Genomic DNA, 22,828 nt, shown 5'->3' with positions numbered 1-22,828 from the left:
TTGCTAATTTTGAGCGATTTTGTATCAACTTCCAACTAATGTTTACTTTAATGATCTATCTATCTAGCCATCCATCAATCCATCTATCTATCTATCTATCTATCTATCTATCTATCTATCTATCTATCTATCTATCTATCTATCTATCTATCTATCTATCTATCTATCTATCTATCTATCTATCTATCTATCTATCTATCTATCTATCTATCTATCTATCTATCTATCTATCTATCTATCTATCTATCTATCTATCTATCTATCTATCTATCTATCTATCTATCTATCTATCTATCTATCTATCTATCTATCTATCTATCTATCTATCTATCTATCTATCTATCTATATGTTACAATATCTTAACAGCTATCCTCCAACAGCCATTAATTAAAATTCCTTCAGGTATCAGTCATGCATCAATCCTGTCCCCCGTCTTGCCAGAGGAAAAGTAGTGTTCATATGAAGTGTGCAGGTGCAGACCAGGGACATCTATGGGGTGATCAACTGAGTACCCTCTCAGTAATTAGTGCCTCGTTGAGTTGGATCTAAAAAAAGCTATAGGAGGCTGTGTGTTCCAGTATTCAAAAACCAGCCCCCTCTTTATCTGTTCCCACACACACACTGAACACACCCCTCCAATGCAGGGAAACAATGGCTATGCTATCATCACTCTACCTGTGCTAGCATAAGGCCTCTGCTTGCCAGTCATGAAAGCACCCTTTGTGTCAAATGGTGAAGGCTTCATACAGGATGTCAGCAACTGGAGAGGGCTTCAGATAAGTGGTCACCCAGTTGAATGTATTGGTCAAACAACAATGCAATGGTTTACAATGGAACCATGACTCGTAGAGGGTTTAAAGATCACTTTATCTCTCATAAACCTTACTCGACAGTGGTACCAATCTTTGAGAGTCAAAGAGTTGCTGTCTTGTCAAAGTGCTGTTTCTGAAGAACGGATTCTTCGGTCTCAGCTTGGACATAAAAGCCACTCCATATTTCACATGTCTAAATATGGACTCCATTCCATTTAATGACTTAGAGTTTCCCTGTATTGAGCTCCACTTTGTCATGCGGGAGCCACTTTAATGTTCACGTGTTAGCTCTTTTGATTTTGAGTCGGATAGGGGGGGAAGGGGGGTAGAGACAAGCGAGCAAGGCCTACAAGTTCTAAGAGACATTTTTTCTTTAATTACCTGGAAGTGGAATGTAATGTGCTGTTTATGGGGCTAGATTTAACTGCTTGTGTCCAAGTGCAGTCACGTTGGTGGGGACCTTATGTCTGTCCCAGTTTATACAGTTTGTCAGTATCAGTGTGTAAGCTTAAATACCTGTGTGTGGAGGAGAACAAGAGGCAGTAAGTGAGTGCAGTCTCCTCCATCACTCCAGTTAAACAATTTACCACTTTAGCTCCTTTAACTGGCTGACAGAGAGAAGCTTTGTTACTAAGGCTGTCAGCTGGGCCCTGACCTGCTGGGTTTTAACTATCTCTCATACTATCACCCTCTCTATCACTTTATTTGCCTTTTTACAGCCTTCATTTCACTTTGTGTCCAGTACCTTTCATTTTAAGGTACTGGGTATCTACTGCAGGGGGAAAATAGTCTGAAGAACCAGCTCTGCAGCCTCCTCATATCGTTAATCTATGACTGACAACAGGAAGATAGTTAGTTAATGCTTAGTTAATGCTTGATAAACATTAACGAAGCATTTACTAACTAATTACTGCTTAGGTGGTGCGAAATAAGCAAAAGCATGAACTAACCGCAGTTAATGCTTAACTAAGCATTAGTTAACTAAGCTTAGTTCATTCCTAACCAAGCATTAACTATCTGTAAAAAATTAGAATTAATGCTAAACGAGCATTTATTAACCATTAATAGCATTAACTAAGCATTAACTAACCATTAATTAATATATCCTTATTGTAAAGTGTTACCGGAAGATCTTTGTCAAGTCCAGATCAGAGGGATCACTCACCTGGAACCATCTTGCTTCATCCTTTTGCATCACAACTCAGGAGCCAATTCTCACATGAATCAAATTCCTGGTTGTCGCTCATAGTTTTTTTTTCCAGAACTTTATCAAATACTTTCATTGTGTGCCATCGCACCTCAACCTCATTTTCACACGTTCAGCTCTCGACTTTGCCTTTATCTTGACCTTCGTCGCATTCTGAAGGCAGTCAAAATCAAAATTTGATTGAAGACAGTGTGCAAAGATCTGTGAAATCCATCACTTTCACGATGAGTCATTCCTGATTAACTGTGAATCAGGTCTTACGCACTATAATAATCGATACCTTAATCTTACTTTTAATACACATGTGAATTCATATTCTTTAACCCCTCAGGTGACGTGCTGCATTATACCAAATTGATGTATCGAAATATTTTATTATAGGTAAATTATACCTGTTTACTTTGGCTTCAGTGAAACATATTTTCTATAACCTGCCCAGTCATGTTACATTTGCGTGTTAAGAAATCTGAGACTGTAGGCCAAAAATGGACTACAGTGTTGTTAGTTCAAGAATTTAAGCATTCTTTTCAAATCCTAAAAATAGGAAAAAATTATGGGACCAAATTATGGGACCACACAACACAGCACAACACAAGGCCGACAAAAGTTTATTTTGCACTGATAGTCACATGTGGTAATGGAGTTATGGCGACACTTCATTCTAACCCCGTCTATTTAGAATGTATATAAGCAGTATGTAACACACATTTAGGTAGCTGTAAGCTGATATAATGACTTTCCAAGTGTTCATGTATTTGCCTCAAGCTGCAGCTGCATCAATAAAAAAAATGTTACTCTCTTATAAAGACCTCCACCCTGTGACATGAACCATGAATCATGTACTGCCCATTAAACTACATTTTCTTTCTGAGCAGTTCTCTCTGTTGTGTGATGTGTGTATATCTAATATGAAGAATAACTTACAGACAATAAAGTATTCAACGTTACTTTAAACTGAATCATCTTAAACAGACTGACAATGTCAAGAGGATCTAATGGTGTCCTCTATCTATGGTGCTGCTATATGGGAAACAAAAACTTGTTCTAGAAAATCTTCAAGGTGATGATGGTTATGGGAGAAGGAGCCCCAGATTCATGAGATACTGTGACATAATGGTATACAAGGAGATGTCACTCAGGCTTTTGGCTGCAGAAAACCTCTTTCTCTTTCTGAGGGGGAAATACATTTCTATCGCGTGTATTTTCTTTAAGCTGTAGAAGAGGTGTCTTCACTGGTTTAAGAATCAAACAAACTGTAGTGACTGTTGGCAGCTGCAGAGCTGTGAGCATGGGATCTGTCACACCGTTCAAATGTTTATTTGTCCTGCGTTATCTGTGTCTTCCGCTCAATTACCTAAAGACGTGTGTGTGCGTGTGTGTGTGTGTGTGTGTGTGTGTGTGTGTGTGTGTGTATGTGTGTGTGTGTGTGTGTGTGTGCATGTGTCTTTATTTACCCCAACCAATAAGCCTCTGGTGATGTTACTTCACCGAGCTGCATAAGGATGATGTCACTGACCGACTGGACGAGCTCGCAACCACAGCGGCAGACATCTGGCTCTTATTAATACACGCTGATTCCCTCAAACACACGAGGACATACACACACACATGGAGCTTTCTGGCTCAGCTCTTTCTAGAAAAGTGAATCTGGGGTTGAAGGGACAAGTTTTACAGTGTTTTCAGAAAGATCCATCACCTCTTGTCTCCACCGTTCTTCCTCCTCCTCTTCATCCTCCTCTTTCTTCTGTCTGTCTGCTTATACTTCTCTGCATATAGAGTTTATCCTTTCTTCAGACCCTCGGTTTGGTCATCTCCACATAGAACCATGGGTCCTCCTTTTTTAAGACATGTCTTTGTTCTATGACACCAAAACAAACAGGGCACCATTACATACTGTACATTAAAGGAATAGCCCGACATTCTAAGAAATATTATTTTTTGTGTAGTAAAATATGAAGCTTCATCCAGTAGTTAGCCTAGCGTAGCATGAAGGCTGGAAACAAGGGGGAACAGTATAGCCTGGCTCTATTGAAAGGTAAATACTGTTGACAACATGTTAAAGAAAGTTGTAAAAAGACTGAGTATTCTCCTCATCAGTGAGATACCTCTAGACTAGAGGATCTCTATTGTGAACCTCACCTCATAGCTGCTCTGAGGGAGTGAAAAGTTACATGGATGTAACTTAAGTTCTCCAAAAACATGTGATGAAAGGCCATACTAATGTGAACTTTTTTCATTAAAGCTCAGAGTAATCAATTTCCTTGTTGGATCATGTAAATTGGTGACGTGTAAGTATTGTAATGTAGTTACAGGGATATGAAGGTATGATAACTATGTCTGCGTCAATCTCCACTCTTACTTTAAGCTTCCCCTCTCCTCCCTTCATCCTCCCCCCAGACTGATGAACTGTGTAGAGGGCACAGCACAGAGGCCGAACATTCTTGCTTCCTGAGCCAATGCTCAGCTGGAGAGGACACACACGCACGCACAAGCGCACGCACTTTCACACACACACACACACACACACACACACACACACACACACACACACACACACATACAAACACACACACACACTGAAACACATACAAACACAAATACGCACTCATGCACGCATACACACACACACACACACACGTACATGCGCGCACACCCACACACACACACACACACACACACACATACAAACACACATACGCACTCATGCACGCATACACACACACACATACACATACATGCGCGCGCACACACACACACACAAACACATACACATACACAAACACATACACACACACACACACAAGCACACACGCACATACATACACGCACACACACACGCACTCAGTGTTGAGTCAGAGCAGGGTTTGACAGAGAGAAACACAACTCCCCATGTTCACCAGTCTGTCTCAACAATAACAGAAAACAGGAAAGAGGACAGAGGGTTTAGAGAGATGTATATATTGAAGATGAGGAAAACCCCACCCGCCCCCCCACCTCACAATAAAAATGGGAGGGTTAGGGCCGGGGTGCTGAGCGAGACGGTCACATCATACCTTTAATATCCCGAAGGCGCGGTCATGACGTCACCCACGTAAAAAAACGGGGCTCAGAGAGAGAGAGAGAGAGAGAGAGAGAGAGAGAGAGAGAGAGAAACACCCCCAGCACCTCATGCTTCACCCGTTTACCAATTAAGGCTCTCGCGGTGCAGAGAGAGAGAGACGGACAGAAAGAGAGGGAGAGAGACACGCAGAGGTAGAAAAGAGCAAAAGAGCGGAGGGACTATCTCTTTCTTTCCTTTACTCCACCAGTACAACCCAATACACCCATTTCCCCCCACCGGGACAGCGCGTGGGGAGGGAGGTCCGGGACCTCGGTGCAGCCACACACACACACCCACACACCAACACACCCTCTGTGACCACAGTAACTGCAGGCTGCTGCGCACACTGATTGAGCGGACACCGGAGGGACGCGCACTTGAAGACATCAGGCTCCAGCACACATGTAAGTCTGTCCCGCTGTGGAAGTGTGGGTGTGAGAGACTGATGCTGTCGGTTGGCATGTCTAATATAAGTTTTATGTTTTGTAGCCTAGGATAATGTGAGAAAGTTGTCTGTGTGGGTTCGTTTGGACCGGAGGGAGTGGGGTCACAGAGACAAATAGTCCCGGAGGGTCCGCTGCTCTCCCCGGGCAGTACTTGGGTTTTAGGCTGCACCACTGACTTTCTCTAATGTTTCTGGAGATGCTTCAAACCACAGATTAGTCTTTGGTAGCCTGTAGGTACCGTTAGTGTGACGGGTTGACAGTCGGAACAGATGGGAACCTGGATATTACGCGTTGGACTTTATCCATCCATCATAGCCTACTTTGTGATGAAGTGTGTTTATGGACTATCACGCACGCGTACGGTGCGGACTTAAGCATCAGCCCGGAGTAACAATTGGGGGCTCCACACCAAATATGGTAATGCGCCGACTCTGACTGTACTGGTGCTCTTTACCGGAGGGCCGAGGGATGGCCAATTGCGCCCTCAACCGCCGGGAGCAGGTCTCACACCGCAGTAGGAGTTGGGACACTGGCTCCAGGATATGGGCGTTTGAACAGGTTTTGACTGTCACTTGACTTATTAAAAGACAGAGGCTTAACTTCTCCTTAAGCCTTTGGCTTTTAGACCCTCAAATCCTTTTTTATAGTCTAGATGTTTCTGATGAAAGGGAATATAATGCTGCTTTTCTGGGATGGTTTCTTGTTTCTAAAGAAGCTTCTTAAGATTTTATTTCTATTTTATGTTCAGGCTTCAGGCTAACGTATTAACATATTTGGCTAGGGACCTTTTATGGTCTAAAGGGACAATGGGAACCAGATCCAAATGGTGCAGGTCTTTCCACCTGATAATGATAACAGTGAGCTTGAGGGCAGCCAGTGACAGTGAGGTAGAGCAGATTCCTGAGGTTCCACACAGAACCAGAAAACAAAGACACTTTTAGAGCTAATACAAGAAGAGACCACTGACCATATATAACTTTTGAATGCATAGCCTACTTTGCTTGTGTTCACTTAACACTTTAACTAAAAAAAATAACACATACTGTATGTGCTTTTATAGCTGTTTGCCAAGATTTTCCATATCTGGATAGTGTGTGTAGGGGTGATCAATTTTTGTTTGGATACATAATCAGAGCTGTGCTATGTTCCTATGTGCTGTGGTCAGTTACTTCCCATAAAAAAGAACACCTAAGAAATGTGACAATTTTGACACGACACACATCATTTGTAAGACTTCACACTTCCAAAAAAAGATGGTGAAATATTTCCTCCCAAAAACATAATTCATTCAATTGAAGGTCAAGAGCAACTTCAATAATCCACTGGGGGGGGTTTGTTCATAACTTTGGCATTATTGGTGTTGTTCGTGTTCATGTCTGGACCAATCATCATCGAGTAAATCTAATGTGACCTATGATGTCATGACCAGGGTTAGAACAGGGGTTGTCTCAAGGTAAACTATAGTGAGGTCATCATGCCTCCACATTCCACATCACGTTTCTCCTTCTCCCGGGAGAATCAAAATCCTTTTACAAAGCCTATCTGGCAGGTGATTTTCATGCTTGAGGTCATGGCATTCCTGTTCGCCACCCCTTCATCTTAAACACAGTTGAGAAAAAAGAAATTGTGTTCCTGGGATTGTAGGCTTTAGATGTTGACTGACTCTTGTAGGCTCGGGCCAAAGGTTGCGATGACTTATTGCAGCTTCTCGGGTTTCATCACAACTTGACGATAAAGTGCTGGTGAGAGACAGTAGAAAAGGAAGAGGTTGCATGGCATGGAACGTGTGAGAGGTAAACATGTCGACCAAACTTGTCCTTATTTGACACTTCTTGGCCTACTTTCACCCAGAAAGTATCACACAGGCATGAACACACACACACACACACACACACACACACACACACACACAGGGCTGTAATCTGTGCTTCTGACTTGCCCTCCTCGCTCTACGGCAAGTGTGGTTAGCGGTGCAGTATGCAAACTTCCTTTGCTGACTTTTGCTCGCCTCGTGGCTGATGGGTGTGGTGAGTGATGAGACGCTGTTGGCACTGCAGGCTGATCATCCTACAATAACAATAGTGTCAATGTGAGGAGAGGCTGCTACGCCCGCATTCATTATATTATATATTATATTAAACAAATCTAACAGTATTTAAATACATACCTTATATCTTTATTTATCCCAAAGGGCAATTCGGCTTCCACAGTCTCCAGACCATACAAACATATGATCAACAGACAGGAAATATGTCATAGAGACAATAATAAAATAATAATAATAAAAATAAAAAAATAAAAATAAATAAAAATAAATAAATAAAAATAAATAAATAAATACAATGTTGACTGGCACCCCTGCATAGGTTCTTCTGAGCATTCTTTATATCTATATTTAGCAGTGTAACTGATGCTTATGCCTTTGCTCTTTAAAATGATGTCTTTATTGGTCCGGCTTTCACAACTGACACTGAAACTCTGCAGGATGACTTGTGACCTCCTCTTTGCACTCCACCCTCTGGGTTCGTTGTAGTTCTGTTAATCCAGGAAATGAAGCTGATATTGCTGTACCACTGGTTGTAATCTTTGGCTAAAGGCCTGATATGTTAGTTAAATGTAAAATAACACTGCAGGATTAAGGTCTATTACTGAAATCACCAATGGGCTTGTCTCAGTTTCCCAAAGCTTTAACAACACAGAGTTATTTTCTTTTAATACCAGCACTTTTTGTTCCATGTGTGTTATTGCTCAGTCTAACATTAGTGATCCTTGATCCCATATGTACTTATTGGTGACCTTGACCTTGCTGCAACTTCATCAACATTGGTGAGACCTGAAAGCTACTCCAGACCTGAAGGCTCTGGAGTAGCTTCCCCTAAAGATCTATGCTCTTAAATCTTAACTAAAAACCTGCTATTGTTAAAAAAAGGGATCTTCTGTATTGTGTTGAAGAAGGATTCATATTCTTTACTGAAGTAAAAAGTAAAAGTATTTATTAGCTTCATAAAGCCTATTTTTCTTATTCGATATCATCACACAATGTTGCGATTTATAAAACTAGTCCAGCTAGTTATACAAGAAACTGCTTACATTTCTGGTCAGTTTTTTCCATATGTATAAATATTAGTATATGTGCATATAGATGTACGGTACATATATCTGGCAAAAATCCTTGCTGGAATCCAAAGGGGCACATTAAGATTGTATGCGGAGTCTTCGCCACTAGCCCACTTGAGTTCCACAAAATGAAATGAAATAACCTTATTGATCACTCAGTGTCCTCCTCTTAACTGAGCCCAATGTGAACATCTACACATTAACCACTATTTGATGAAGATATATACATGTCAGTTATGACAAGGCAAAATAAGTATCTAATACATCCAAAGAAAGTTGGCCAGGCTGAGTCCAGAATACAGAAGAATGAGAGAACAGGAGACAAAGAGGAAGGATGACTTCAGAAAAAAGCAAAAAAGAGCAGTGCAGCTGAAGAACATAGTTCCAGGAATGGTCACTAGAGGGAGCCAACAGACCAGCCAGAGAGATCAACTTGATCATTAGCTCCTGAGATATCCGCTCAGTGTGTCTCCGCCTTGTGTTTTGTCTCCCCTGTTTATTTAGCAAATTCCACTGAAACAATAGGCCTCTAAGCAGTGAATACCCCACCAGTCTTATCTGCTCCCACAACATTTTAGTATTCTATTTTGCTATTAATGAACTTTTCCATGATGTTTCTAATTATTTTAGAGGCACTGTCATCAGTGTTTAATGTTTGGATAATAGCCAAAGCCTGTAAACTGTTGTGACAAGTTTATATGTCATTAAAGTTGTGTAATGGAATAAATGATGCACCTAAATCTATTGTTCTATTGTATTATCATGGCCCCAGTAAATGTGAAAGAGCATGCTGACGCCGGATTGTGTGTGTGTGTGTGTGTGTGCGTGCGTGCGTGCGTGTGTGCGTGCGTGTGTGTGCGTGTGTGTGTGCGTGCGTTTGTGCGTGCGTGTGTGTGCGTGTGTGTGTGTGTGTGTGTGTGTGTGTGTGTGTGTGTGTTTGTGTCCGTCTGTGTGTGTGTGTGTGTTGCATTAATAGGACTCTTTTATTGGGGTGTTATTAAGGCTTGGGGCTCCAGGGCTGTAATGGGGGTGAGGGGCATTCTTCAGATTCTCCCTTGACCAGACACGCACAAACACACAGACATGCACAGCAAAGCATTCCTGATGGCTCCTGGCCATGCTGTGGCTCCTGGCACTGAACTCCTTATTTAGTCAAGAAGGCTGCAGAGTCACTTCTCTCCCAGAACCTTTCTGTTCTGTGGAAAAGGATTTGAAAGACATGAACTAGTGTGTTGTTGAGATATTTAGTCATGTTAAAGGGGCACTCCAGCAACTTACACTTGCACTTTTACAAAGTCGGGGTATTTTTTCATAAGAGACGTAAACAAATACGGTCAAAATACAAGCAGCAGAGTTGGAGCTATCACGATTTTTTAAGTCCTGAGTATGAGACACGCCTAATAAATTATGGATCTTACATTTCCCATAATGCAACTAAATTCATCTGTCATTACCTGTTAAAAGGCAGAGTGTGTACGGGCAGGGGCGTTTTTCAGGACAGACTTAGTATAAATGTTATATAAGTATAACATAATGTATAAGTATGTTTAATTGTATGTAAGTGTTTAATTGCTAGAAATTAAAAGTTGGTTACTTCAGAGTGAGCGTTTTGTATAGATAGGAGCCGGGCACGCCGCCATTTTGCATCGCTTTGTTTCTACAATAGCACAGAATGGACAAACTTAACGGCCTTACGCCGCGGCGTTGTTATATAAACTGTGCGAAAAACAAAGAAGTACTATAGAATACATACATTAATACATGTTCACCTCATCACTTGACATTGTAGAAAGACTTGAGCCAGTGGTAAATGATGCCATCTATAGTAACTATATCAAGCACAATAGCTTTCCTTAAATTCTCTGAAAGGGAGGGGTAGACACGGAGCATTGCAATCTAATGTGTCACCACTAGATGACGCCAAACTATGCCTTCATTACACACTTCACCTTTAAAGGCTCTTATCTTTAAACTCAGTTTCCCCGTAGTTTATAACGCAGGTTTTCTGTCCACAATCCCCATCAAGTAGAGGCAGGGTGCCCTCTGCTCTCATGCACATGCACAAAGCTTTGTCGCTGCATTAAGATTTTATGATGGTTCAACTTTACCAAACTGCTGCTTGTGGTGTGACCATGGCAACGATAGAAACCACAGCGAGGTCATCACAGAGCTGATTTGACTTTATCTGAATGATTCACATCTTCACCAACAAAGAACGAAAGCATCAGTGAAGAGAATGGGCATGGCAGCTCAAGCATCTGCCTATCAATCTGATTATCCGTCTGGGACAACAAACAAAACCTGCTATATTGCTTGTGCCAGCCATTTCTTCAAATTTAAACTGCAAACCGTTGCTCCCATTTAGCTGATGAGATCATATCAGGTAGACGGACGGCTGCTTTGTAGCTATGCTGTGGCTTTAGAAATGTCGTTCCAGAGCCACAAAATACTTTATAGCATTGTTTTCACAGGCTGAGTGGTTTCCCCTCCATGACCAATACACTTTACATCATGTACAAAACAACAACTGAGTGCCCCTTTAATTATTTTATTACAATAGGGGCTTTCTGTTGTATGAAAAAAGAACAATGAATTACATTGGGAACATGTCCAAGATGTCTAGATTCTAATATTGGCAACCTCCTTCCCTCGTTATCTCTTGTCTGGGATATTATGTGAAAAATATCAGAAAAACAGAGTAGTACAGAGCTGCACTTCAAGTTGCTCTCTGTAGTCTGGCTCCTCTGCACGTTACCCTCTTTAAAAGATAAGGCTGCTGCACACACAGTGACGTCAAACGAAGATGAATTTTAGGCTGCGTACTCTGAGTATACATGAAAAATAAGCAGACAGCCCCAGACTGCCTTTTAAACACAAACAGCCCAGCTCCGACTGTGACCTTATGAGGAGTCTCTGATGCTCGTTTCCCTATGGGTAGCTCAAATATTTACTTCACCGCCCCCCGGGACACATGCACATGACCATTGGATGAGCTCATGCGCGCACAGGGACCGTCAACGTGGGCCCTTCATCTCTTTGGTGTAGACACTTTGTTTCTCCAGCTCAGAAAACAAGCCATTCCTTTTCCTCCAGTAGCCACAGCAACACAGAGACACTTGATGGGTAGGAGGAGGAGGAGGAGGAGGAGGAGGAGGAGGAGGAGGAGGAGGAGGAGGAGGAGGAGGAGGAGGGATAGGCCTGTCCCCAAATAGTCATCAGGGCTGAGTGTGAGGGAAAAGTCTTGTTTTGGAAAGTAATGCAGATCAAGTCTTAGGTTATTTGTTATACAGAGACAATCCCAAAAGACAAGTATTCAAGTCACTCTATAATTTGGGGTACATGTCACGTCCAGGGCCGCCCATAAGGGGTAGAAAGTGGGAAGGCTTTCTAGGGCCCAGCCACTTGGGGGGCCCATGGTCTTTGGAAGCCAAGAACCTAACTAAGCTAAACTTTGTTTTTAGATTTTTAGATATGTATGTCCGTATCTATTCAGAGTTGGGTGTTTACACAGAGCCGCGGCTCCGCTTAGGGCCATTTAAAAAGCAGCAGAAATGTTCAAAATGTTTCAGATTGAGCACAGCGGAGTGTAACTGTTTCAAACATAATCCATCCTATAAACCCTTTGTGTGCCAAATGGTGACGAGATTGGGTTTTGATATTAATCAGTTTTGTCTGGATTATATTTCGTCGTTCCACATGTACCTGCTACTTTTGTCTGGGTGTGGCTGTGAAAAGTATTTGGACCCCATGAAAAAACAGGTTGGGTACCTTTTGTAGTTCTTCTACATTCTTATAAACAGGACAGGCTAGTCATTGTCCTGGGTCAACAAACAGGTTTAAATTCTCTCTCCCCATAACAAACATTTTTGTGAAAAAGAATTTCCCTTTGGGGACAATAACTTCTAAAGGCTTTGACATAAGTCTTCAGGATGACCCGGCCAGCCAGGCCTGACCAGTTTTTCACAAACCTGGCCAATTGACCAACCAGCCGGGTCCTACCACAATGAAGCTGACGAGCAGCATCAGCCTGTTTTAACGTTTGCCTTAACTACCAAGGTCCTGCTTTCTGTATTGTTTCTAAAAATTAAAAATAAAAATAGACCTAAAAAGTTATTTATGCAAAGAAAGTCACAAGGCACAAAGAAGCTGGAAATAATTGAAGGAACCGATTTGAGTTCAAATATTAAGAATTTTTTTGTAATGATTTCAGTGCTTTTGCAGTGATGAGAGCAGAATGAACTAAGCCTAAATGTTGCAACCAAACATAGGCCAACTTTATAGTTTTGAGGGTAGGTTGGTTTGGTTATTCATGTAGAGAAGCGCCTTTTTTCATTTGTGTGTGAAGAATTTGTTGTTGATGTTGTTTTTTAAGTGTTATTTATTTCAACAATACCACCAAAAGATTTCAAATGATTTAATGTCATGTGCAGAAATACAAAAAAGTGCAATATTTGGTGCAGTCAATTAGTGTAAATGTATGACTGGAGGTTTTCAGGGGCCCAGCCATTTGTGTGGGCAGGCCTGGTCACGTCCATGGGTTCAATTGTAGTATAGATTCACTTAATGATCAATTTAATATTGGGGTAAGAAAGCACAATTGGTTCCATAATTTATTTTCCAGAAAATGCCTATGCATATCTGGAATTTGATGTTTTGCGCTGTCCGATTTGATACAGGTTTTGCTCTTCAAATTAACACAAGAAAATACATGTTGAATATTGTTTTTTTATCATTATTTGTTCAACATATTCATTACAATATGAGATGTGTGTTTTAAGAACTTTTTGCATTATTATTCTACATTAAATCATCCACTTTGTGCCTAGCAACTATGTTAGGACATAGTTTTACATAACACATCAACCAAGAAGTGAACAAAATCAGTGTGCCTGTGATAAATAATGTAGTTGTTTACATAATATATCCCCTTGTGCTAAATGTGCAGAATATTCCAGAGCAACATCTGGACAGTTGTTGTGTTGTTTATGGAAAATGTTCAGATTATGCTGATTGTAGCCTACTCTCCCATGTGTTGTCTCTACTCCAGCTGTTGGTCTTCACTTAATGGCTGCCATGACTTAGTTCAAATGGGATTCCTTTTATTATAAAGTCTGGAGTCCTGTTCATGTAAGAGTGGACCAGCTGTCCCACTGTGTGAGAATGTCACATGTGCCATCAGTTTGATCCAAAACTCCCTTTTCTGCTTTTCGGTGCCATAACCGCCTACTTTCACTGCAAAAAAGTCTCTGTCTCCGGGCTATAAGTCACTCTCTCATGTTCACTCCTTTCTTTTCCTTTTTCTTTTCCTCTCGAAACACAGACGAGCTACACGGCGAGAGAGAGAGAGAAAAAAAGAAGAGGGAGCGGCCACGCAAAGTTGAGCAGACTCCACCCAGAAAAAGCAGCCAGCGAACCGAGAGACAGCCGAGGCCATAAAAATGAGTGGTTCACACCCCCGGCTCCACCAGAGCGCCGCGCCCGCTCCCAACGCTCTCTCCCCGGACAAGGACGCAGAAATGCCCGCCACGGAGAAGGACCTGGCCGAGGATGCGCCGTGGAAGAAGATCCAGCAGAACACCTTCACGCGCTGGTGTAACGAGCACCTGAAATGCGTCAACAAGAGGCTCGGCAACTTGCAGACGGACCTGAGCGACGGGCTGCGGCTCATCGGGCTCCTGGAGGTCCTGTCCCAGAAGAAGATGTTCAGAAAATACAACCAGAGGCCCACCTTCCGCCAGATGCAGCTGGAGAACGTGTCGGTGGCGCTGGAGTTCTTGGACAAGGAGAACATAAAGCTGGTGTCCATAGGTGAGTGTTTGTGTGCAAAGCGCAGGAACAATGCATGAGTCCAATCCATCTCTTCTTCATTCAGGTGGACCGCTCCTCTGTGCTAAGTTGTTGTTTGGTGAAGATGTGTGTTTGTTTTTTATTTGAAGAAATGAACTTGAGTGGTGCTGAGCAGCAGATGTAGTGTGGACTAGCCTACTACAGTGTCCAATAGATGGTGACAATGAAGGGAGCAGGGCATGATGTAGCCTGCAGGGTGAATAAAGTTGAGCAAGTTTAGCATGTTGCTGCTCAGGAGAAAGAGTTAAAGAAGTGTAGCCGGTGTTGGTAACACAGCCAAGTGTGTTTCCAGTGAGAGAGCACAGGCGTTTCCCCTGGTGGCCGCAGTGCTTTTGTCTCTGGCTGTTCACATTTTGGGCCTGTTGTTTTGGGGAGGAGGGGGTCTAACTGTGCGCCCAGAGGGCCCAGGCCGCTGCCTCAGTCGGGCTGGGCCGGACCGAGCCAAACTCTGTGGGCCGGGGATGTAATTCAGGCCTAGTAGGATAGCAGGGCTGCTCCTACACACACACACACACACACACACACACACACACACACACACACACACACACACACACACACACACACACACACACACACACACACACACACACACACACACACACACACACACACACACACACACACACACACACACACACACACACACACACACACACACACACACACACACACACACACACACACACACACACACACACACACACACACACACACACACACACACACACACACACACACACACACACACACACACACACACACACACACACACACACACACACACACACACACACACACACACACACACACACACACACACACACACACACACACACACACACACACACACACACACACACACACACACACAGGGCTATTGTCTGTGCTCATGTTGTGCAGAGGGCTGGGGCTCCACAGCTTTAGGCAGCACTTGGCTCACATTTGGTGACATAAAACTGGCTTTAAAGGGCTTTGCCTACATGCAGCAGCCTGCCTCCTCACAACACAATTCTACTTATCAGAATGCAAGTGAATTAAAGTCCATTTGTTCTCTGCTGAGAATACAGCCTTCCTACCAACTCCATACAGACGAGATATGGCTCATAGAGGTTCATGAGTCTTTGGTATAGTCCCAAATTGAATCTTGCTGTTAATTCAATCCATCATCCAGACTGCATGAGAATGACTAATCCTATCAGAGGCTATACTATCACCACACCTGCAGGAAAAGACAGACAGCACTCTGACTGGGTCTGTGTGAGTCACACAGACATGAGTCCCTGGCATCCCCTGCAGGGGCAACATCTGACTCACACATTAATGTGCCATGTTGCAGCCAATAGCTGAGCTGATAGCATAGTTAAATATACAGCACAGCAGTACCCTAAACTTCATTTCAGCACACAGGAAAAGGTGGGGCTGCGGTTGAGAGATTACATCTTCATTTCAGAGGGTGTTTATCAAAGTTGTGGTTAGCAATATACAAGATACCATCCACGCAACAAGGAGTTGTTAGAGACGAGTACCATTTTAACACGCAGAGAGCTTCTCCAAGGACACAGAACCCACAAAGATTCCTCCTGCTTGCATTTGTTTTGTTCTTGGTGCCAGCTGATTGTGTGTTTGATCAAAGTGTGCTCTGTTGGTATTTAGGGCGCAGTACCAGGCACCGATGAGCCATCTTAGTCAACTCTGCATGTCTCTTCCTACAGCTGACTCACCCTCATCCTAGCTGTTCCTCTTGACTCATTTAATCCGAAGATGAGAGAGGAGCCCGCTCTCCTCTTTGACTTCCTCTTATGTTGCAGAAAGTGGGCACACCCAGTCAGCAACCCTCACCACAAACTACCAAAGTGCTCTGCACGATGCACAATGTCCCTCCTTCTTTCTTAAGGCCTAGACTTATGCTCTGGTTAAACTTTATCTTGACAGCCTTTTCTGCCCCTTAAACCATTTCATTAATTGATGACTTTTGGGTCTTCATGTTTACTCCTCTTTCTCGTCTCATTTATCTCTTGCTTGCTTTCTAATGATAGACCAGTAGGCCTATTGATACGCAACAGCGCCCACTGTAACACTCTAGGCATGACTGACTTTAGATACGTCGGTTATTTGCTCCACCCAAAAAGCAAAGTCACAGCAGGTGAGTGTGCCACTGGACAAGGGATGGAAATAACATCTGTTAAAGAAGCTGTTCAAGAACTTAAAAGGTTGATAATGATAAAGATGAGAGAAAGCCCCCCCCTCTTCCCCCCCCCCCCCCCCCCCACACACACAATTTGTCTTCTTCAAACTTTTGTTCGTATTAAACAAACACGATACAACGTGTTAATTTGGGGAGTTTTAGAGATGCTGTCACGTGAATCTTGTTACAGAACCAGGCTAGTTAATTCCCCCTATTTCCAGACTTTAGGCTAAGCTAAACTAAGCTAACCATCCATATTCACTGTGCAGTGTTACCATGCTCCAGTTGCATTTCGTGGTATCTTTCAGCAGTATGTGCATGGAGTCAGATAATCTTAACAAGTTAACAAGCTCGGCTCTACCCTGCAGGATACCCAGCCACAGTGGCACTCTCCCTACATTACCAGCACAGACTGCAATTTTTACAGTATTGTTTTTTTGGCTGTAATGAGGCTTAAACCCAACAGGTAATCTCCCTTTCTTGCACTTTTTGACAAAACCTCACATGATCTGGCACCGGCAGACACATGATTACTAATAAATCCAGAGGGGAACTCTCATTTATTCAGTCAGCAGTGCTGTTTAAAGAGTGGCAAGGCTGCCATCTAGCAGGCAGTGAAGTGAATGAGGTGTGACTGTAGCACTGAGCTACACATATTGTCAAGTTACTAAACTGCATGTGTCTGTACATGTGATGATGGGACCATTTTTATACTTCTCTTTATAATATTGTGTTCTGTGAGGACATTCTTGCTGTCAGTGTGCAGAGACAGCTCAGGTGCATATCCCGCTGTGTGTGTGCATCACACCCATGTTTGCACAAGCTCAATCATTTCACTCAGCATCATCCTGTTCACGTGTGTATGTGTAAGATGATGCTTGTAAACACACACTAGCTGTTAAGCAGGTTAAAAACTTGGTGACTTTTCTTAATAATAAATGGCCAAACATTCATTGTATGTCAGCCTTTTTTGGCAACATCATCTTTGCTGCAGCCCGTCGGCGGCCCAGCCCACATTTTTGATAACTCGTCTTTATCTGTATACTTGACTGAGCCTGTGTGGAGTTTTGGGAAACAGTAAGATGACATTGATTGTGCCAAAACTCTCCACGTCACCCACACATTCAGGATATGAAACAGAGCTGTGGTGTAACTCTGTGCCTGGAAGCTCCCTGTGCAGGTTGAGACAGAGGCGTATGTGGCAACACATCGGCTGTGTCCTCCATGTTGCATAATATTGAAATGTTTTTTATATGAGTTATGAAAGTAGGATATAAAGTGCTTCGAGCTGAAGTTTTAACTGCATACAATATACTATAATTGGTTAGACAGGAAATAATGTAAACCTCCTCTTGTAATTGGAAAAATTGAATTCCTAAGGAATGAAAAGAAACACTTGCTCATTTCAGTCCAGTCTGAGGTTTTGATGCCCAAGTCTTACTAACCGCTTGACCAGTAGATTATGGTGGCTAATGATAGCAAATTTGATGTAGCGTTGTGTAGCGTTGATTGGAATGCAGCTGCACCAGCAAAATACGAGGAATTAAGTTAGCAATATCAGTTGTATTCAATTTCACAGAAGAATCTACCCAACTTATCCCAATGTTTTAGCTTCAGGCTGTAGCAACAAAACCCTGGAGTGTGTTTGAATAGAGCAAACAATTTTATTGCTTATACATTTGAGTGATGAATGATCTGGCCAGGTGTGCTGTCAGAAGTTTGCGAGAGTGCTCAACAGAAATGGTGTAGATTTTAAAAGAAACCGAACAATTCATACAATAAATTTTTTCCTGCTCAGTGAGATGTTGCCTAAAGGCTAACTTGGTGTGTTCCAAATGTGATCCTATCCGCTACATGTCAACAGCATGGACTCCCCTTTTGTTTGTTTGATTTGGAGAATAAATTCAAATTCAAAACCTGATTCTATTTTGCTGCGCGATGAGATTCATATTAGCCAATCCTTCACTGTTGTAGTTCAATCACTTCGTTCCCAGCAGCAGTATTTAGCAGCCAAAGAGCCAGCTATTTTCATCGTTGGCTGGAGGAGACCAAAACAGAGGGACCAAAATCGTAAATATTGGACACCAGTTGGCTAGAAACATGCCTCCAAAAGATACACCTTTTTGTTGCTGGATGTGTTGTTTGCTAACACATTTGCCATATGAACTTTTATATAATGATAACATGTCCGTGATGTGTTAAGAGTTTGTTTCTGTTGCCCCTTAAGCGCCAAGACTAGTTATATGGAGGTTTACACTAAATGTCTGAGTAATTACGGCAACAATTCTAAGGCAACTCCCAAGACTCCTACAACTGCAGCGTCGGTCATTGGATAATGAGAGGGCACGGTGTGGACCCGTTGGGGGGGGGGGAACCTTAATAGTCTGTGTGTACGTACGTAGGGCCTGTTCGTGTTAGGCATGCCATGTCATAGGGTGTTAAAGAGTTTAATCGTTCTCAGAAGCAACGTAAATGTGCAGCAGAGAAAGAGAGAGAGAGACAGAGAGAGAGACTGTGGTGGCTCAGTTAGGGCAAAAGGCGAATGTCGGCCAGAAGGGTGAGATAACGGGAGACTTTAGCCACCCAGTTGGGTCAAAATGGATCACTTCCTGCCAGCTCATTATCATTAGCATAACTTCCTGTCTGCGCAGGCGAAAGGGGGACTGGTCAAGTGGATCCTGGGGGATTTAGCAGAGTGCACATTCCCCATTCAGTACAGTGGTATTCAGGCTATTGCATTACATCAGAGTTGGAAACATTCCGCTACACCCCACCATGCCTCTTGTTCAGACTAGGACATAAAGCAACATATTCTATAACTGTAACACACAAGCATCTGCAGTTGTTTAGTGCGATGTTTGAATGCAACTGTTGCATGTTGCATTTAATCTGCACTCACACACCATGTCCTGTAGTGTTTGAAATAATTTTTTCTTTTGATATAAAATGTTCACAATCATGACAGTTGTTTTGTGTCTCTGCTTTGTTGCACTGTCGTGATGTTACACGGTTTTTAACCCGCAAACGGACTACGCGGCCAAAAACGCGTCTGTTTTTGAGGGGATCTGCTTCTCCAGACCTGAATCATTTTCGCCAGGCCAAGAACTATCAATTACTCTAGAAAAAGCCAGACTCAGGCTCTTTATGTGTGATCGCGGCTCTCAGATGTTTCCACGGAACAACACAGTCGATCAAAGCCGCATGGTATTTATTGAACCCTGCTCATTCATCACTGACTGTATGCGGTCGGTGCCTGTGTCCTGCTCTCACCTCCTTTAGCGTCTGTCTTAAAGCCTGTCCCTACTACTTGCCACTCCCTCTTTTCCTCATGTTTTTTTCAATTCCCATTCTTTAGCCTATCCCATTTAAAACCATTTTGTTTTGTTTTATCTCACTACAATGAGCATACCTCAGCCCATCCTCATCTGCCGGCTGCTGTTGTCAGTGAAGGCTTTTTAAAAATGTCCCCACACAGCACTTTTTCTCCTGCCTTGTCTTTCTCTTTTTCTTTCTTGCCCCCCACCCCTTCACTTCCCCAGTCCTGTCCTCCCTCCATCCCTCCTCCCTCCGTCTGTAACCAGAGCCCAGGGAATGGGAGGGCTGCCAGGATCCAGTTTGCTTCTGCCCTTTTAAGGCTAAAAAACCAGGAGGAACTTTTTTTTCCAGCAGAGGGGAGGGAGGAGATGACTGGAAGGAGTAGAAAGGAAGAGGAGGAAGTGTAGTAGCTCCAGTGTGGCTTGTTGCATGGGGTTAGGGAAAGGAGGGAGGGAGGGAGGGAGGGAACAGAAAGAAGAAAGAGAGGGCTCCAGGTCATAGATTTTCAGCTTTGGTGATGTTTAGAGGCTACCAGCTGAATTCATGTTTTCACAATTCTTTTTGCTTTGAGTTCGTTTTAGGTCCTATAGTTCCTCTTCTTTTTATTGTAGTAACATAAACTGTACAGACTACTATAATTAAAGGGGGGGGGGGGTTGTGTGGTCTGTGTGCTTGATAAGAGCATTGTGGAATGTGTGACTGGGTTTTTTGGTCACTCCAACCACTCCCCCCTTTTCCAGGCAAATTATTCACTGTCTCTCTCGGTGTGTGTGGGTGTGTGTGTGTGTGTGTGTGTCTGTGTGCATGTGTGTGTTCCTGAGTGTATGTACACTTAGCGATCCTAATTCCCTAACTCTTTAAATTGTGTTCAGTCTGTTTGTAAGGATAGCCCTACTCACTCACTGTGTGCCATCCGTCATAATGTAACAAGCTGAAAGCAGTTGCTGCTGTTTGGAGAGAATGCTAACGGGCTAGGCTACTTTAGAGTGAATTCCGTCCGTTGCTAGTTAGCTCAGCCCAGATGTAATCAGTAATGCAGTTTAATCACAGCCTTGGTGGAATGCAAGTTATTTCAGTAACAAACATTACATTATACCGCTTTTTCTATAGCATCGGCCATTCAAATATTTAGTTAACGTGAGGACGTACAGTTATACATTTGTGTTTGTGCACATTCTTTAAAGCTTGGCTGAAATTGGAATTTTGAGGCAATATTGATACTGAAAATCTGTTAATGATATACCAGGCAATAGTCATTTTTTCATAACAAGCCTTTCCACATATACATTTTTTTTTTGCTCTTTATTTTGGCCGGGCGTGCACACGGATACAGATATATTTGGAATAGGTATCTGCACGGCTGATTTATGAACAGGCTCTGTCATGGTCATGTATCGTTAGATCTTTTTTTCCCTTCATATTTCCATTATTATATATCATACAAGAATAAATATAATTATACTAAGAGTGATGGATGGATGGGGGAGGAGGGACCTCAGGACTAATGCGCTCCAGATGTTGTACGACCTGAATATTGTGCAGGACCACCGCCCCTCCTCTCCCTCCCCACAGTGCTGGGATCAGGTCAGGCTGTGGGTCAGGGGTTGGCATGATGTCATAGCGATGTCACTGCCGGGGGGGGGGGGGAGGTGGTGGTGGGGGGGGGGGGGGGTGGTGGTGGGGGGGGGGGGGTGGCTCGTTGTTGTGTACTGCAACACAGCAACGGGCCAATAGGATGAGTCATGGGAGTTTTTGGGAGCAAATGGAGCATCATCAGCCACAGACACGCACACACTCTCCATACGGTAGCCTCCCGCACTCTATCCGTACACACACACACACTCTTACAAAGGGGAAGGGGGGGGGGGTGTATATGAGTCAGCAGAGGGTTGGAGTAAAGGGTGGAGGGTTGGCGGGGGTCTGAGGCAGTCTGTGTCCGTATATGGGCTCCGTCAGGCTTGTTGCACTGTGGTCTGCCGGGAATGCTGGCAGATTCCTTGCATGTTTAGTGGCTTTGTGTGTGAGAGGCATTCATCAAAGAGCAGCATGTATACACACACTATCAGAACATTAGCAAGAGGAAACTTATGTCCTGAGGAAGGAGGACAGCTCAAGATGAGGACAATGATGCCCTGTCTGTCAGGGACAACTTTTAATTATTATTGACCCATGAAACATTGAAAAGCACACACTGTTAGTTTATTGCACGGCCAGAGGCAGGGTCTTGCTTGGACTTTTGAATTTAATTGGCATTTCGTGCACTATTTAAAAAATTAAATTAAAAAAATAATAGCTAAACAATCAGTGGTCTTTTGTGCTCTTGTTCTGGACAAATGTTGTGGTCCTGTTTTGGTGTATTTGTGCTGGGTTGGCTATGTGACACAGCCCTATCTTTTAGCTGATCCGCATTCCTGATGCTTGTACCAGCCTGTGTTGAACGTGCACGCGCCATTCACGCCCTCCTCTCGTTGCTCATGGCAATTTACAGCTGTCTGTTTTATCTCTGTCTTCAGGCAACATTTCTCTCTCTCTGGTTTGTCTTTCTTGTTCCACCTTCATGATCTGCCTCTCCTGCTTTGCCTCCTCTCCTTCTTCTTTCCCATCATTCCTCATCTGACTTGAGTTGCCACTCGGTTGCCATGACGATCCAGCTCACTCAGCCGTTCCCATGGTGAAGGGTCATTGAACGGGCCTTTTGTCTGACCCTGTTCCACTTTATCACCATGCACGCTGCATTTTTCCACTGCTGACATGTCATGTATCACAAATGTTGGCATGCAGCTTGGGGCATATTT

At 43.2% G+C, this 22,828-nt stretch overlaps 1 protein-coding gene across 3 annotated transcripts in view; it reads left to right on the top strand.

Moving 5' to 3' along the window:
• Positions 1 to 5,255: 5,255 nt before the first annotated feature.
• The window catches only part of flna (filamin A, alpha (actin binding protein 280)), a 44,857-nt gene continuing 27,284 nt past the window's right edge, over positions 5,256 to 22,828 (top strand). For all 3 annotated transcript variants that reach the window (XM_080030363.1, XM_080030362.1, XM_080030361.1), the window contains exons 1-2: positions 5,256 to 5,524; positions 14,004 to 14,491. In XM_080030363.1, coding sequence (XP_079886489.1) covers positions 14,122 to 14,491 — 370 coding nt within the window. In that variant the 5' untranslated portion in view covers positions 5,256 to 5,524; positions 14,004 to 14,121. The remainder of the gene's footprint in view (positions 5,525 to 14,003; positions 14,492 to 22,828) is intronic.

This window comes from Ammodytes marinus, assembly GCF_949987685.1.
Source record: "Ammodytes marinus genome assembly, chromosome: 7".
Lineage (NCBI taxonomy): Eukaryota > Metazoa > Chordata > Actinopteri > Uranoscopiformes > Ammodytidae > Ammodytes > Ammodytes marinus.
This window is presented reverse-complemented; position numbering and strand designations above follow the sequence as displayed.